This window comes from Hippopotamus amphibius, chromosome 8 (assembly GCF_030028045.1).
Source record: "Hippopotamus amphibius kiboko isolate mHipAmp2 chromosome 8, mHipAmp2.hap2, whole genome shotgun sequence".
NCBI lineage: Eukaryota > Metazoa > Chordata > Mammalia > Artiodactyla > Hippopotamidae > Hippopotamus > Hippopotamus amphibius.
Window position 1 is genome coordinate 9,392,494 of NC_080193.1, and position 16,409 is coordinate 9,408,902.

At 46.3% G+C, this 16,409-nt stretch overlaps 1 protein-coding gene across 3 annotated transcripts in view; it reads left to right on the top strand.

Moving 5' to 3' along the window:
- Positions 1-16,409, top strand: part of USP30 (ubiquitin specific peptidase 30) — a 27,403-nt gene continuing 10,994 nt past the window's right edge. For 2 of the 3 annotated variants that reach the window (XM_057745971.1, XM_057745969.1), the window contains exons 1-6: positions 1-182; positions 2,946-3,055; positions 4,210-4,392; positions 10,334-10,437; positions 14,276-14,374; positions 14,962-15,007. In XM_057745971.1, the coding sequence (XP_057601954.1) occupies positions 100-182; positions 2,946-3,055; positions 4,210-4,392; positions 10,334-10,437; positions 14,276-14,374; positions 14,962-15,007 (625 nt within the window). In that variant the 5' untranslated portion in view covers positions 1-99. The remainder of the gene's footprint in view (positions 183-2,945; positions 3,056-4,209; positions 4,393-10,333; positions 10,438-14,275; positions 14,375-14,961; positions 15,008-16,409) is intronic. The other variant, XM_057745970.1, reaches the window with a different exon arrangement.

Consider the following 16,409-nt stretch of genomic DNA (forward strand, 5'->3'; position numbering starts at 1 on the left):
CTTCGGCCGCGGGTTCCGCCGTCTCCGCAGCCCCCGGAGCCCTGGGTCCTGCCGCGGCGATAGCGGCGGGGGCGGCGGCGGGCCTCCCGCGCAGCCGCGATGCTGAGTCCCCGGGCGGAGGCGGCGATGACCGCGGCCGACAGGGCCATTCAGCGCTTCCTGCGGACTGGGGCGGCCGTCAGGTGAGCTGTTGGGGGGCGGGGCGGCCGAGGAGGCTGGGACCGGGGTGCCCAGGCTGGCCCGTCGCTGGCCTTTCACGCCCTGGTCAGGCTCCACAGGGGCCGGAGTGAGCATTCCGGAGGCTTCTGCGTTCGGCAGGGCTGGAGGCCCAGGCCCTGGGGCGGTAGGGGCAACGGGCCTTCAGGGCCTTCAGGCCGACGCCGATTCTGTCGACACTCCCCAGTGCTGCTGGCGCCCCCAGTTTTATCAGTGCCCCCCTCCTCCGCCTGCCAGTGCCTCCTCCAACCCTGTCAGTGTCCCCAGAACTTCCAGGGAGCCTCAGCTTTGTCAAGGCCCCCAATTCTGTCAGTGGCCCCTCGGGGCTCTCAGCGCCTCGCAGGCCTGCCAGGACCCCTTCATCCTTCCAGGATACCCCTCAGTCCTGCTGGGGTTCCCCAACCTTGTCCAGCTCCCCAATCCTGCCATGGTTCTCACAACCCTGTAAAGTGCCCGGAGCTTGCTAGCACCCCCCACCAGATCTTTTCATTCCCAGGCCCCACTGCTCTCCTCGTGTTGTGGGATTTCCAGAGTCAGCACTTGGCCCTGGGTTTCTTACCCGTGCCTTGCTTAGGACCTAGGCAAGCCCTCCCTCCCATCCCTTTGACATTCTGTCCTTCAATTTCCCCACGAACTTCCTGGTTTGAAGCACAGACTGAAGGCCGACAGGCATGAGTTCAGATCCTCGCGGCCTCACTCCCTTTGACCAAGTTGGCAACGTTTCTTAGTTTCCTCATCTATAAAAATGAACCTGCCTCTGTGGGATGCTTTTGAGGGTGAGATGCAATAATCACAGTGTCTAGCATGGAGTATGCAGCCTTGGAAATTAGTGTGTGATCAGAGGATTTTAAAGCACGTGTCAAGTACTTTAGAATTTCAGTGATGGTCCTTTTTAACCTTTTGAGACACTTTTGTGAATATACCTATTGTGTAAAAATCACCACAATGTTGCATTCAGAAACTTCAAGAGGACTTCCTAGGTGGCGCAGTGGTTGAGAATCTGCCTGCCAATGCAGGGGACACGGGTTGATCCCTGCCCCAGGAAGATACCACATGCCGCGGAGCAACTAAGCCCATGCGCCACAACTATTGAGCCTGCGCTCTAGAGCCCGTGAATTACAACTATTGAGCCCATGTGCCGCAACTACTGAAGCCCACACGCCTAGAGCCCATGCTCTACGACAAGAGAAGCCACGGCAATGAGAAGCCTGCACACCACAACGAAGAGTAGCCCCCGCTCACCGCAACTAGAGAAAACATGTGTGCAGCAACGAAGACCCAACACAGCCAATAAAATAAATAAATAAATACATAAATAAATAAATTTATATATAAAAAAAGAAACTTCAAGAATAACTTTCATGAATGAAGCTAAGATTGTAGTACTTAATGGTTGCAGCAGCTAACATTTACTAAGCTCTGACTACTCACCCCATGCATTAGCACGTATTCAGTCCTCACAATACTGTAAGGTAGGTCTCACAATCGCCCCCACTGAACAGACGAGGAAGCTGAGGCTTAGAAGGTGAAATGATGCCCTAGGGAATAGCAGAACCAGAACCAAATGAGATTATGCAGTTCCACTTTCTTAACCAACTTCTGTGCACATTCTACTGACGCTGTCTTGGGAGAACAAAGATTGATTAGAAATTCAGTCATCAGCTATGTGGTTGTCGTAGACAGAGTTACTAGTATCATCAGTCACTCTTCCCTGAGTTAATGTTGACTGAGTTGAGATCAAAACAATATTCACGTGATCCACATATTGGGATAAGAATATTTTAAACACACATATGCATATATGTAGCTAACACATATATAAAGGTATATATTGCACATATATCTGTATGTACATATATTTGCCTTATTTAGTGGAAATACGTAACTGTGTATGAAGGCAGTGTTTTAAATTGCTGGTGAAATGTCTTTGTTTGTAGTAAAAGAATAACTTCAGTGTTCGAGTCAAGCCTCAAATGAAGAAATCTGTAATTTAATAAATATTTAGATCTCTTTATTGTATGCCTCTCCTCCACCCTGTTTAATAACCTAAAAGATAAATCTATTTCTGTATTTCTCCAGTTCCCAATCATTCAATAAATATTATCGAGAACCTACTATGTGATCTAAATACTTGGAAACACTTGGGATATGTTAGTGTGTAAAACAAAGATCCCTGCCTGTGGGGATTTTGCATTTCAGTTGGGGGAGACTGAAAATACACATGGTGAATAAGTGAAAGTTATGTTGGAAGGTGGTGAGCGCTGTGGTAAAGAGAAAAAGTAGAACTGCATAAAAGGACCATGACTGCAGTTTTCTAGTAGTTTTGTAAGAAGTGGAGGGATGGGGAAGGAGTGAGCCAAGCAGTGGAACTTGGGGGAAGAGCATCCCAGGTCGAGGGAGTGGCAGTGCAAAGGCCCTGGGGTGGGAGTGTGGCTGTGGCCAGGGTGGTGGCCAGTATGCTGGCAGAACGAGAGGCAGAGCAGGAGGAAAGCCCTGGCCTGTGCGGCTTTGGGGAGGTTGTGCTCTGACTTAGGTTTTAAATCCTAAAGTCTAAATATGCTGATTTTCAAGACATAATTCTATACTGTATGTTACTTTAATTTGAAAGCCAGGTATTTGGCAGGCCAGTGGGTTATTTTGATGAGGTGTTATTTCTGTGTACCTATACCTGTATATATACATATTCCATTTGTCATGAGGAAAGATAGTAAACTTATTTTCTTTTTTAGATATAAAGTCATGAAGAACTGGGGTGTTATAGGTGGAATTGCCGCAGCTCTAGCAGCAGGAATATATGTTATTTGGGGTCCCATTACAGAAAGAAAGAAGCGTAGAAAAGGTAAGAATGAAGGTTTTGCATCATGGTGTATCGACTGGACCCAAACCCTTATTGTTCAAAATCAGTACGAAAAGGGGAGGGGGCATTTCTGATGCTCTTACATCGTCAATCTTGTCAATAGTACTTTCTTTTAAACAGAAGTTAATTTTAGTAACTCATTATTTTATACCCTGTAGTAAAAAGATTCATATTTCACCCCACTAAGGTCATGAGTTTGAGACATGCTTTGTGATGAAAAACTTCAAGTGGCTTAATTGTCTAAGTGTTCTCATTGCTGTGGTCATTGTGTTTTTCCGTTGTACAGCTGCCTAAATGTGTGATGCCTTTGTGTTTCCACTGAATAGCCGCTAGTCACTAGTAAATGTTTCAAGTTCGTTTCTTCATTAACACAAATATCTATGTCCTTATTTTTAAAAATGCCCCCTTTTGTCAATATTGCTCTACTTATATTGATTAAAATTCAGCCAAAGTAAATAAATACAGAAAAGGGACAGATGTAGTGAGATGGTGATCACTGTTAAGTCTGGGGATGGTTGTAATTGAGGTCTGTTAGAGATCCACTCTTCTCTTCTTTTGTGCATGTTTGAGAACTCTCATAATAAAAAGTCTGTTTGTTTTTTAATTTCATTGGAAGAGGGAAGTACGTTAGATTTTGTTAAAGATTTTGTTAATCTCTTTGCAGAAGGACTGATCAGAATGGCAGAGTAGTGGTGTCTTTCCCACTGATTTTAAGAACAAAATCATTGTCCTGGGGAACAAGAAAAGAACAATTGTTTTCTTCTATTGTGAGAAACATTGCTGTCTCACAAAGAAGAGAGGGAGAGAGTGCAGGAGAGAAAGCGAGAGAGGTGGCTGAGTGTTTCTGTACGTTCGATGCCAGCCAGGCTGTGCCAGACACTGTGGCATGTTTCAAAAGTCACACATGGCCCGGGCTTGTCCTTCTCTGGCTCTTGGTCTCCTGAAGGAGCAGTGCAAGGACCAGGCCTCGGCCAAGGCAGAATGCCTGGCCCCCTGCTCTCTGTGGATGAGGACTTTCCGAGATTGGTGTTTCCAGTCCAAAGCCCCGGTGCAGGAACCCCGGGTCCCAAGTGGGAGAGGGAAAAAGAGCTGGTCTGATGTGATGTGCTGTCCTCTTGTACCCACCACTTTTTTAGGGCTTGTGCCTGGCCTTGTCAACCTGGGGAACACCTGCTTCATGAACTCCCTGCTGCAAGGTCTGTCTGCTTGCCCCACCTTCATCAAGTGGCTGGAAGAGTTCACCACCCAGTACACCAGGGATCAGAAGGAGCCACCCCAACACCAGTACTTATCCCTGACACTGCTGCACCTCCTGAAAGGTACCTACCTGGAAACGTAACGGGGATTGTGTGCATTTTCAAAGCAGTAGCCCAGGTGGCAGGCAAAGGGTTAATAATCTTCATGCAGAAAAAGATTACACACATCATTATGAAAAAAAGCACTAAGGGCCCAAGAGATATAGACAGGTTTTTGTTTTTGTTTTTTTTTAAATCAAAGATGTAATCATTTATTTTAAAAATTGTCAGTTTAGTAACAGTTTTTTGGGAAGGAAAAAAAATCCACTGCCATTTAAGCGTTTTGATTGTAAGAAGTACTCTGGTTTCAAAAACATCAAAGTTTAAAAAAAAAAAGTGTCAGCCTAGGAAATGAGGTAATTCGCAGAAGAAATAATACAAATTGTATTTAGATGGATACAGAGTCCACCTAACAAACAAAACAAGCAAAAGACTCAAATGTTCAATTTGGCCACCATCAAAGAAATATAAATAACATAATAGTGAGATACCATTTTTTTGGCCTGTCAGCAAAGATTGGAAAATCCACAGTCCTAGGCTTCCTAGGTGGCACAATGGTTGAGAATCCGCCTGCCAATGCAGGGGACATGGGTTCCATCCCTGCTCCAGGAAGATCCCACGTGTTGCGGAGCAGCTAAGCCCGTGTGCCACAACTATTGAGCCTGCACTTTAGAGCCTGTGAGCCACAACTGTTGAGCCCATGTGCTGCAACTACTGAAGCCCACGCACCTAGAGCCTGTGCTCTGCAACAAGAGAAGCCACGGCAATGAGGAGCCCGTGCACCACAACAAAGAGTAGCCCCCACTCACCACAACTAAAAAGAAAGCTCGCGCACAGCAAAAAAGACCCAACACAGCCAATAAATAAATAAATAAATAAATTTAAAAAAAGAAAAAGAAAATCCACAGTCCTGACCAGCTGTTGGGTGACATGTTCACACATGCTGGTGGAGGTGCAACTTGGGGCAGCCTTCCTGGGAAGCAGTTTGGAACCACACAACAATAGCTTGCAAAATGCCCAGTACCATTTGACCTAGTAGTTGGTGGACCATGATTTACACTAGCCTGCAATGGAGTTCTCAGGGCAAACAATTGTGGAAATGGCCACATATTGGCCCTGAGCTTGGAGAGTCACAGTGTACACAGGCTTGGTCAAGGTTTTAAGAAGCCACCAGTCTAACTTCATTTTTAAACCACGTTTTTGACTGTGGAACTCGTTTTTCCTCCTATAGCATCTGGACACCCCCACACGCAGATACCAAAATCTGCAGGTGCTCAGGTCCCTTGTGTGAAATGGCATAGTATTTGTGTGTAACCTACATACGTCCTCCCATAAGCTTTAAATCCTCTCTGTGTTACTTGTAATACCCGAGACAATGTAAATCTTACGTAAATAGTTGCCAGTGCCTGGCAAATTCAAGTTTTGCTTTGGGGAACTTTGTGAAATTTGTTTTTCTGAGTATTTTCTTTTTCTTTTTCTTTTTTTTTTTCGCCATACCGTGCAGCTTATGGGATCTTAGTTCCATGACTAGGGATTGAACCCAGGCCCCTGGCAGTGGAAGCTTGGAGCCCTAACCACTGGACCACCAAGGAATTCCCATCCTGAGGATTTTTGATCCTCAGTCGGTTGAGTCCAAGGATGCGAAACCAGTGGGTGTGGGTGGCTGACTGTTTGTGCAGAGATCTCCAACATCTAGCTGTAATGGGGAGAAAAAAGGAAAGAATATGGTTATCCAGCAGTAGAATGATTAAGCAATCAATGGAACATTACATAGCCTTTAAGAATCATCTTTATGAAGTGTTTTTGTTTTGTTGTTAATTTGGGAGAGGGCATTGGCCATCACCAGATACAGAATATGGTATAATTTTACTTCAGCCAAAGCAAAACTTTCCACAGATAAAGGCTGGACAGAAAACAAAATGTTAGCCGTGGCCATTTTGGTATGGTGCAGGTGACAGTTTAAAAACATGAAAAAAACAAACAAAAAAACTACCAAAACTTTCAATAATAAGCATCTATTACTCCTGTAGTCAGAAAAAAAAAGAAAAGGATTTTAAAAACACTCAGCTAAATATTGGTTCCCTGAGGTATGATGTCAGCTTGATATAGAAACCTTTATGCAAAGCAAGTTCTGCTCTTCTGTGTCAGAGGCAACTTGAAAATTTCTTTTACTGCCCTGTTGAAAAAAGAAATATATCATCCCAAAGACTGTGTGAAGAACCAACATGTCCGCATAGGTGTCATAACGTAGGGTTAGGTGTTGTCCTACCACTATATCCTTCCTTCTCTGCTTCTGCTTCTCAGTGTCTTATATTTTGGCTTTTAGAAATAACTTTATTTATTTATTGGCTGCATTGGGTCTTCATTGCTGCATGCAGGCTTCTCTAGTTGTGGCCAGTGGGGGCTACTCTTCATTGAGGTGCGCAGGCTTCTCATTATGGTGGCTTCCCTGTTGTGGAGCACAGGCTCTAGGTGTGCAGGCTTCAGTAGCTGTGGCACACGGGCTCAATAGTTGTGGCACATGGGCTCAATAGTTGTGGCTCGTGGCTCTAGAGCACAGGCTCAGTAGTTGCGCACCGGCTTAGTTGCTCCATGGCACGTGGGATCTTCCTGGACTAGGGATCAAACCCGTGACTCCTGCATTGGCAGGCGGATTCTTAACCACTGCGCCACCAGGGAAGCCCAGTAATTTTTAATTATATAAGTAACGCATGAGTAAATTCTTCTTGTTAGAAAATTAAAGCGTTACAGATAAGGCTGAAGTTCTCTCCATCACTACCAAGTGCTGCTCTCCTCCTTCCTTCCCAAAAGGAAAAGATGAGTGTAACCTTCCAGACCATGGAAGGTTTAACTATGTTTCTGAGTACCCACAGAAATGATAAATTGTTTTGTTTGTTTTTTTCATGACCAAATAATGTAGTATGCGTTAGAGAAATGGCCATTTCAGTACTCGTAGCTCTACCTCATTCACCTTTTTTTCTTTCTTTTTGTGAGTTTACTGGTCTCACTTATTTTGTCTCCTGTGAACTGCCAGCTCATATCCTTTGCTCATTTTTAAAATATTCATAATGTAAAATTTACCCTCTTAACCATTTTCAAGTAAACAATTCTGTAGTGTTAAGTATGTTCACATTGTTGTGCAACCATGACCACTGTTCATCTCCAGGACATTTTCATCTCCCCGTATTGAAACTCTGTATCCATTGAACAATAACTTCCCATTTTCATGACCCCAGGCCGTGGGAACTACTATTTGATTTTCTGTGTCTATGAGTTTGACTGTGTACTGTACTTTTTTTTTTTAATAAATGTATCTATTTATTTATTTATTGGATGTGTTGGGTCTTTGTTGCTTCACATGGGCTTTCTCTAGTTGTGGCCAGCAGGGGCTACTTTTCGTTGTGGTGTGCGGGCTCCTCATTGTGGTGGCTTCTCTTGTTGCAGAGCATGGGCTCTAGGCAGGTGGGCTTCAGTAGTTGCTGCACATGGGCTCAATAGTTGTGGCTCATGGGCTCCAGAGCCCAGGCTCAGTAGTTGTAGGGCATGGGCTTAGTTGTGCTGTGGCATGTGGGATCTTCCCAGAGCAAGGATCGAACCCACATCCCCTGCATTGGCAGGTAGATTCTTAACCGCTGCACCACCTAGAAAGTCCCTATGTACTGATTTAAGTGGAATCATACAGTATTTGTCCTTTTGTGTCTGATTTATTTCACTTAGCGTAATGTCCTTGAGGTTCATCCACATTGTAGCATGTGTGAGAACTTCATTCCTTTTTAAGGCTGAATGTGAGTAATATTCCATTGTGTATGTTTGTATGTATATATGCACCATTTTGTTTATCCATTTATAGATCAATGGATGTTTGAGTTGTTTCCACCTTTCGGCCATTGTGAGCAATGCTGCAGTGGACATTGGTGTACAGAAGCCTGTGGTTTTAGTTTTGGGGGGGTATAGACCCAGAAGCAGAATTGCTGGATCAAATGGTAATTCTCTTTGCTATTTTGAGGAATCACCATACTGCTTTCCACAGCGGCTTTTTCATTTTACAGTCCCGCCAGCAGTGCACAAATGTTCCATTTCTCCACATCCTCACCAGAGCTTGTTATCGTCTGTCTTTGTGATAACAGCCATCCTAATGGGTGTGAAAATGATATCTCATTGTGGTGTTGATTTGCATTTCCCTAATCATAGGTCTTGTTGAGCATCTTTTCATGTGTTTATTGGCCATTTCTATGGGTTTTTTTTTTAATGTCCATTCAAATCTTTCATCCATTTTTAAATTTGGTTTTCTGCATTTTTGTTGTTGCGTTTTTGGCGTTCCTTACATATTTTGGATCTCAATACCTTATCAAATATGTGATTTACAAACATCACTCACCTTGACGGCTGCACAGCATCCGTAATATCAACATACCCCAGTTTACTTAGCCATTCACTCCCAGTGCCTTGTCTACATCAACAGGCTGCGGTGAATGTCCCTGTATGTGCCTGTCGTGCACGTAGGCATGTGTTTCCCTGGGGTAGATCCTGAGAAAGTCAGCTTGCTGGATTGTAGGCTGTGAAAATTAGTAGACATTGCCACTTTGCCCCACAGCATTGTAGGCAAAATTGGGCTAAAGGGGACGCTCACATTTTCCTTGGGAGAGTAAAAGCTAACAGAAGGGCTGCCTGGGAGTGTAGGAGGAAGAAGGAAGGAAGAGTACCTCTCCTGACAGGTCCCCTTCGTACTGGAGGGTGAAGGTCTGGCCTCAGGGTTTATTTGCTATTAACTGGCGACTGGTGACCAAGGCTGCTGCTTCTCCACAGGTCACCACCCATGGGACTAGCTGTGTTCCGACAGGGGTGGGGGTGGCGGTGTGCAGGCCCTCCAGTGTCAGAGCCTGAAGTATTCAGAGCCATGTCTCAAGTTCATCGACTGCAAATCAAAGAGGAGACACAGGCTGGCTTAGTTTATCTGGAGAATCACTGAACTCCCAGAAACTGCCTTGAGCGGGCAGGCTCCTGTATTTTTATCTCCCCTGCACTAGCAGTACTGGTCCATACTGGTCCAATGTGATATACTAGTCCATTATAATATGCTACGGGAAGGGGGATGGGCAAGGTAGGGAATCAAGAAGCTATGGCCCTTGGGCCAGATTTGGCCCAACACCTGTTTTGGTGAATAAAGTTTTATTGAAACACAGCCATGCCCATTTGTTTACATATTATCTGTGTAACATGTAATATTACATAGTGTCTGTCTGTCGTCTATGCCTGCTTTTTGTGCTATAGTGGCAGAGTTGAGTAGTTGCTACAGACATCTGCAAAGCCTAAAATGTTTACTAGCTGACCCTTTGTAGAAAAAGTTTGCCAACCCTTGATCTAGATGTAATTGTAATGTAAATTCATAAGCCCCGTGAACTTTCATTTTTGTCTACTAGGCTTGATTCTACTTTGATTGAAAAGTAAACCACTCAGAAGACCCTTTCAGGCTGCCTCATAGAGCTTGATGCTTTGCGGTGATAATCAGAAACTCAAGTTGCAAGCAAATCCAAGCGAAGGCATTATGGCCCCGGGCCGGTGTCCTGCAGAGAGTGGTTAGGCAGTGGGTGTGGGGTTGGACCAGGTAAACGTTTACGGGCCCTCCCGTCCCTCAGAGTTGTGAGTTTAAATCATTTTACTCAATACAAATCTTGCAACCAAAAAACTGTATATTGACGATAGTAATTCAGATATCTGAAAGTCAATTACTTCGTTTGAGTGCTGCAGCCTTATGAAAAATTACTTTCATTTGACAAACGCGAAGTGTCTGCTAGTGTACTAAGACTGGGTAAGGCTACAGGGAAGAATCGTGAAAGAGATATGATTCCAAGGTGAATTTTGCAGTCCTTACATTTTACATTAGCTTTGACACGTTGTGCTGCACAGGTTTCCTGGTTAGTTGTTGTGCTGGTTCACTTAATTGTACTGTCTTTTTTGTTCCCAGCTTTATCCTGCCAAGAAGTCACCGATGAAGAGGTCTTGGATGCAAGCTGTTTGCTGGACGTCTTAAGAATGTACAGGTGGCAGATCTCTTCGTTTGAAGAGCAGGTGAACACAACATTCAAAGCAGGTTTCCTTGGAGAATCTTTCCCGCTAATGAGCTGGGGGCTGAGCTCGCAAGGATGGCTAGAAAACAGCTGCATTGCTGCAGTGGGAAGAATAAACGCCAGCGTTGACCGTGCAGTTGCCTGGCCTGCGTGGACATTTCTGTGACATTTTAGACAGTGTCCCGGGACCAGATCATGAACTTTATTCCTGCTCTCATGATCTGGGGGGAGGGAAGATTCACAGGATAGGGTGTGAGCACACAGTTGCCAAAGAGGGAACATCTTGTTATTTCTTGAGTGACTTTACATTTCAGTGGATGGTGGGGACATCTGGGGCCTTTAGAGAGAGGCAGGTGGCGTTACCTTAGAGGCTCAGAGGTTCAGGTGAGACTCTTTTTTAAACTATGCCTTCGTTAAAAAAAAAAAAAATTGGTCTTCAGAGGCTGGCTTAAAGTGGCCCCAAACCTCTAGCAGCTGTCATATGCAGGCCCAGGGCCTTCCTGCAGCCACTCCTGCCTCCCTTTTCCACAACTATAGCTTCGTTGTCTTCTTTGGTACCAGCCACCCTCCTCCTCTTCCCAAGAGGACCAGACTGAGGCTGAGAGAGTAAAGTTCTAGGGACTAAAACTTTCGCTTCCATTGGTGTACGCTTCTGGCGGTACGTCCTCCCCTGCCACATTTCCAGGGCCAGCTTTGTGCTGGCTGCTTCTGCCTCCACCAGCCAGCCCCTGGACCAGAGCCTTTGGGCTCCTGAAACTCTGGGGCTGAAGTGAGAGTCATTTCAAAACTCTAAAGAGTGTGGTGGGAAGGCTTTCTCACTCCCCTTTTCTTTAAAGATGATCTCTGTTTCTACGTTACTCTGAAGCCATGTATGTGTTCCTTTTTAAACATGATGTTGATAGAATCTGTACTTTCTTACCATGCCTCTCGATTAATCCATTATATGTTGAAATATTTTTCCATTTAGAAAATACTTTTTTAATCCTTCTCTGGTAACTGGAATTATTTAGCTACATTTTACATTTCTCTAAACTGAGAGAGTGACTGAGATTTAGTCCTTAAGGACATCAGATTCCTGTTGGCTGAAAAAACAAGGTACAGCCTAAAAGTTGAGAATTCGATTTTATTTGACAGACATACGGAGGACTTACGCCCGGGAGGTAGCCTCTCAGATAGCTCTGAGGACTGCTCCGAAGAGGTACGGGAGGAGCCAGGGTATATGAAGTGTTTGCAAATAAATAAATAAATGAATAAAAATAAAAACGAACAAACAAAAAACAGGTAGTCAGAACAGCAAAAGATTAATGTCACTTAAAGAAAAACCAGACATCTCAAGTTAATGAATTTAGCATTTTTCTGTGTAAGGGAAGATGCAAGAGTCTGGGTCCCTTGAGATCATTCCTTCGGTATGTACCTTAGCTATCTAGGGACGACATCCTGCTTTTCTCCATCTTGAATCCCCTCAGGGTACACAGTGGGGGGCAGCTGGAGGGGCTAACAGCTTGGTGGCCAGCAACACCCTTTGTTTACTGATAGGACAGGTGGCATTCTTTGTCCACATTCCTTTTCTAAGTTCTGCTCTTCTGTCAAGGACCCACTTAAGTCCCAGTTGCTCCTGGAGTATTTCCAGTGTCGACGCTGAGCTGCATAGTGCTGTAGTGTACGTGGGAGAGAAAAGTACATCTGTCTGTGGTTCTCCTCTTTGAAGGCATCCAGAGCATGTAGCACAGGGCCTTGTCCACACCTTCGCTACTAATGATCAGGTCAACAACCACTTTTCAGTGTCTAAGGCTAGAGCTGTGGGGTGCTTTGGGCCAGGTATATAAATTATCTGATCAAATCCTCACCACAGCCCTGTAAGGAGTTACTGTTACTGTCCCCATTTTACAGATGAGAACACTGAGGTTCAGAGCAGTCAAGTGACTTGCCCAAAGTCACATAGCTATTTGAGTGACAGAGCCAGGATTCGAGCCAGTCTGGCACTAAAGAGGCCGCTCTTAAGCTCTTCTGCGATAATTGTTCCTTTTCTCAAGGCCAAGTAGTCCCATGGCTGACAGTGACAGAATAGGTTTTGGATCCAACTGCATCCTGCCTTGGGAGTTTTCTCCGAGGTGAGCCCCTGCTCTTGCTTCACGGGCTGGCCCACGTGCCTCGTCTGTCAAAGCTTCCTGAGCTCCCAGGAAGAGCTGATCCTCCCTCAGCTGCATGTCTGGGGCTCGTTGACTTGCAGGGGTCACGGAGCTCACGGGGCTCACGGTGTGGTGAGGGATGGGGGAAACTGCAGACCGTCCACAGGTGATTTTAATATGTGCTAATAAAGTGATGTGACAAAGAGTGGGGAGGACCGAGGATGAGAGGAAAGTAACAGGGGGCTCCTTTAGAGGGGATGGCTCCTCTGCAGACCTGAGCTTTCAGCTGAGACCTGAAGTCTAAAGAGGAGTGAGGCCTGGGGTGGTGTGGGTGCAGAGTATTCTCGCCGGAGGAGGAGCAAGCCAGGCGGAAGCCTTGAGCAGCTGCAAGGACGCAGGGTTTGCAGAAGGGTAGGAAGGGAGGGGCGCGTAGAGGAGGAGAGGGGGCTGCAGGGCTGGTGGGGCAGGTTGTGCCTGGGAGGCCGTGGGCAGGAGCTGGGCTTCTACTCCGTGTGCAGGAGGAGCCACTCGGAGCTTTGACAGGGGACTGCTTTGTGTGAACAAGACCACGCTGACTGCTGTGCACAGGAGGGACGCAGGGGGCCAGACGGAAGCAGAGAGGAAAGCTGGGGCTGAGGCAGGGCAGGTGCAGAAACCTCGGGGATTCAGGGGGTGTTTTGGAGGGAGAGCCTGCAGGGCTGCTGCTGAACTCGCTGGGGTGAGGTTAGGTCAGGGTATGCCTGGAGCCCAGTGAGGATCAGCACCGTCAGAGTTTAGGGGAGACGGGCCCCCCATCCCAGGAGAGTGGGGGTGGCTTTGGCTTTTTGGGAGGGGGCATTTGAGTTGATCCTTAAAGAGTAGTTCCCAGCCATACGATGCACAATTCCATTTCCGGGTGTGTGCCCAGCTGAGCTGAAAGCAGGCACGCGGAGATGTGTGCAGCCCTATTCCTAGCAGCGTTACTCACAGTGGCCGAAAGGTGGAAGCAGCCTACCTGTCCATCGATGGGTGATGGGTAAACAAGATGCAGTAGGTATACATAGTGGAATAGTATTCAGCCTTTAAAAGGGAGGAAATTCTGTGCTACAACATTATGCTAAGTGAAACAAGCCACTGACAAAAGGACAGATGCTGTATGACTTCACTTTCTGAGGTTCCTAGAGCAGCCAGATTCGTAGACACAGAGAGGAGGACAGTGGTTGCCAAGGGGGAAGGGGCATTGGGGAGTTAGTGTTTAGTGGGCAGAGAGTTTCCATTTGAGAAGATGAAAAAGGTTCTGAAGATGGACGGTGGTGGTGGTCGCACAACAGAGTGAACGTATTTAACACCACTGAGCGGTACCCGTAAAAAGCTTAAATTGGCAAGTTGGATGCGTATTTTATCACAATTACAAAAAACAGTAATCGGGTGGAGTGGAGGCCCGGGCCACCTCAGCAGAGGCTGAAACAGGCTCAGAGGCGGCTCAGGTCCGCGTGAAGGCTGCCCACCCTGCGTTCTTTGCTTCTCTCTCTCCTTGGGCCTCTCCGTCTTTCCTTGCGAGAATGTCTAGGATGTGATTGCTTCGATTTAGCACACTGCGCCTTCAGAAGGTGGAAAGCAAATTCTGCCCACCTTAGCCGTAGGGGTTCTGCCTGGTGGTCCGCATGGGGGTGGTTCTGAGGTTGCCGCAGCCCCCTCGGCCCCCCTGAAGGATGCTTTGCCCTTTGACAGGACGCTCACGAGTTGTTCCACGTCATCACCTCGTCACTGGAGGACGAGCGGGACCACCAGCCCCGGGTCACACATCTGTTTGACGTGCACTCCCTGGAGGTAAGCCACTGACGCTCTCAGTACATTGGATGTGGTCCGTGCGCACTGAACAGGTGTAGGGAACACAGTGTAATTTTCGTACAACTTGAAACTCGAAAGTAAGATTCAGTAAAATAGCGGGAACGAGGCTGGGGGAGGGCCTTAAATGTCACACTCGGCAGTTGGTGACTTTGGTCAGGGGTGTCAGGTTTCTTAAAAAAACGATCCGTTGCTGCAATTTGTGTTGCCCTTGAGAGGAGAGAATTTTTTTTTTGTCTCTCTGTTTAATACAGGCGAACAAGGAGCCACAGGAATGCTCATTTCCCTGGCACATTGTGAATGTTAAGGAGTTGATAAACGTTAATTAGTGAAAGGTGGGGGGTCGGGATACGCCGGAGAGGAAACATGTTGAGTTGCATGTGGTGAAGGAATAGGTACAGCAACCAGCCAGAGAGCGTAATTGGGGCTACTTTGGGGAAGCTTGGCTTAAAGTTGATTTTGAACAGTGCGGTCAGCAAAGACCCTTGTGAGGCTCAGGAGGGGGTGAGGGCGGGTGGTCAGAGGGACTGCAGCAGTGTTGTCAGCCTCTTCCTCTTTCTTCCCTGCAGCAGCAGTCAGAAGTAACTCCCAGACAGATCGCCTGCCGCACCAGAGGTAGTCATTTTCTATTGAACTGTAACATGTGAGATGTGTACCTTTTATTCATTTATTTTTAAAACATGTATTTATTTATTTAGTATTTATTTCTGGCTGCATCGGGTCTTCGTTGTGGCACGCAGCCTTCTCTCTAGTTGTGGCACACGTGTGGGCTCCAGGGCGTGCGGGCTCAGTAGTTGTGTCTCGCAGGCTCAGCAGCCCCGCGGAATGTGCGATCTTAGTTCCCTGACTAGGGATCGAACCCGCGTCCCCTACGTTGGAAGGCAGATTCTTAACCACTGGATCACCAAGGCAGTCCCCAGATGTGTGCTTTTTAGATATAACAGTAATTTGCTTTATGTTCTCTAAAAATAGTATTTTTTTCTGGTGACATCCATCCAGACTTGAAAGAAGTGTGTACTTGAAAGGAAATAGTGTTTTGGAAACAGCGTTAAACTGTTCCCCTGGTGAACATCTTGAATCATTTCATCACACCTGAGCCCTGCTCACTTTCCTCTGAACGGACTTGCTTCTGCCTCAAACTAGGGTTTTTCTATACCTTCTCAAATTGGTCCTGTGAGGAACTTAAGAAGCTGAAACTGCTGTGTCCTCAGCATTTCCACTTTGGCCAACTGTTCCTGCGAACGATCCCTTCCTCCTTAGAAGGAAATTATTGTTTTCTTAAGACTTAAAAAAAAAATGATGGGGACTTCCCTGGTGGTCCAGTGGTTAAGACTACTCGCTCCCAATGCAGGGGGCCCGGGTTTGATCCCTGGTCAGGGAACTAGATCCCGCATGCCACAACCAAAGATCCCGCATGCCACAACTAAGACCTGGAGCAGCCAAATAAATATTTTTTAAATGATGTATCAATTCCTTTGCACACTGGTAGTAATGAGAATGATTCTCTTTTGGGGTGTGTACCGTGTGCCAGAGACCGTAGTCTCTCATTGAAGCCTCCCAGCAGCTCCATGAAGTTGATGGTATGGGGGATAATGGGATCATAATCACCCCCATTTCCAGCAAACTGAGGCTTACAGACATGAAGTGTCTTTCCAGATCACCAGGCTAATAAGAAGCAAAGCCAGAACCCAGCCCAGGCTGGCCTGACTTCAAGCCCGTGGTTCTAACTAGCACAGCACCCAGCTGTGTTTTTTCCACTAACCCCCCAAAAACCTCGCATTTTTCAGAACTTGCTTATATTTCTGATGATTTCAGAAGTTTATCTCACTTTATGGAACCACTTTATCTGTGGTTTCCTTCTTGTGACATCTCAAATATTTGAAGCAAATGTTTGTAAAAAAACATTATCAAGGGACTTCTCTGGTGGCGCAGTGGATAATACTTTGTGTTCCCAATGCAGGGGGCCTGGGTTCGATCCCTGGTCAGGGAACTAAGATATCACATGTGCTCCGCAACT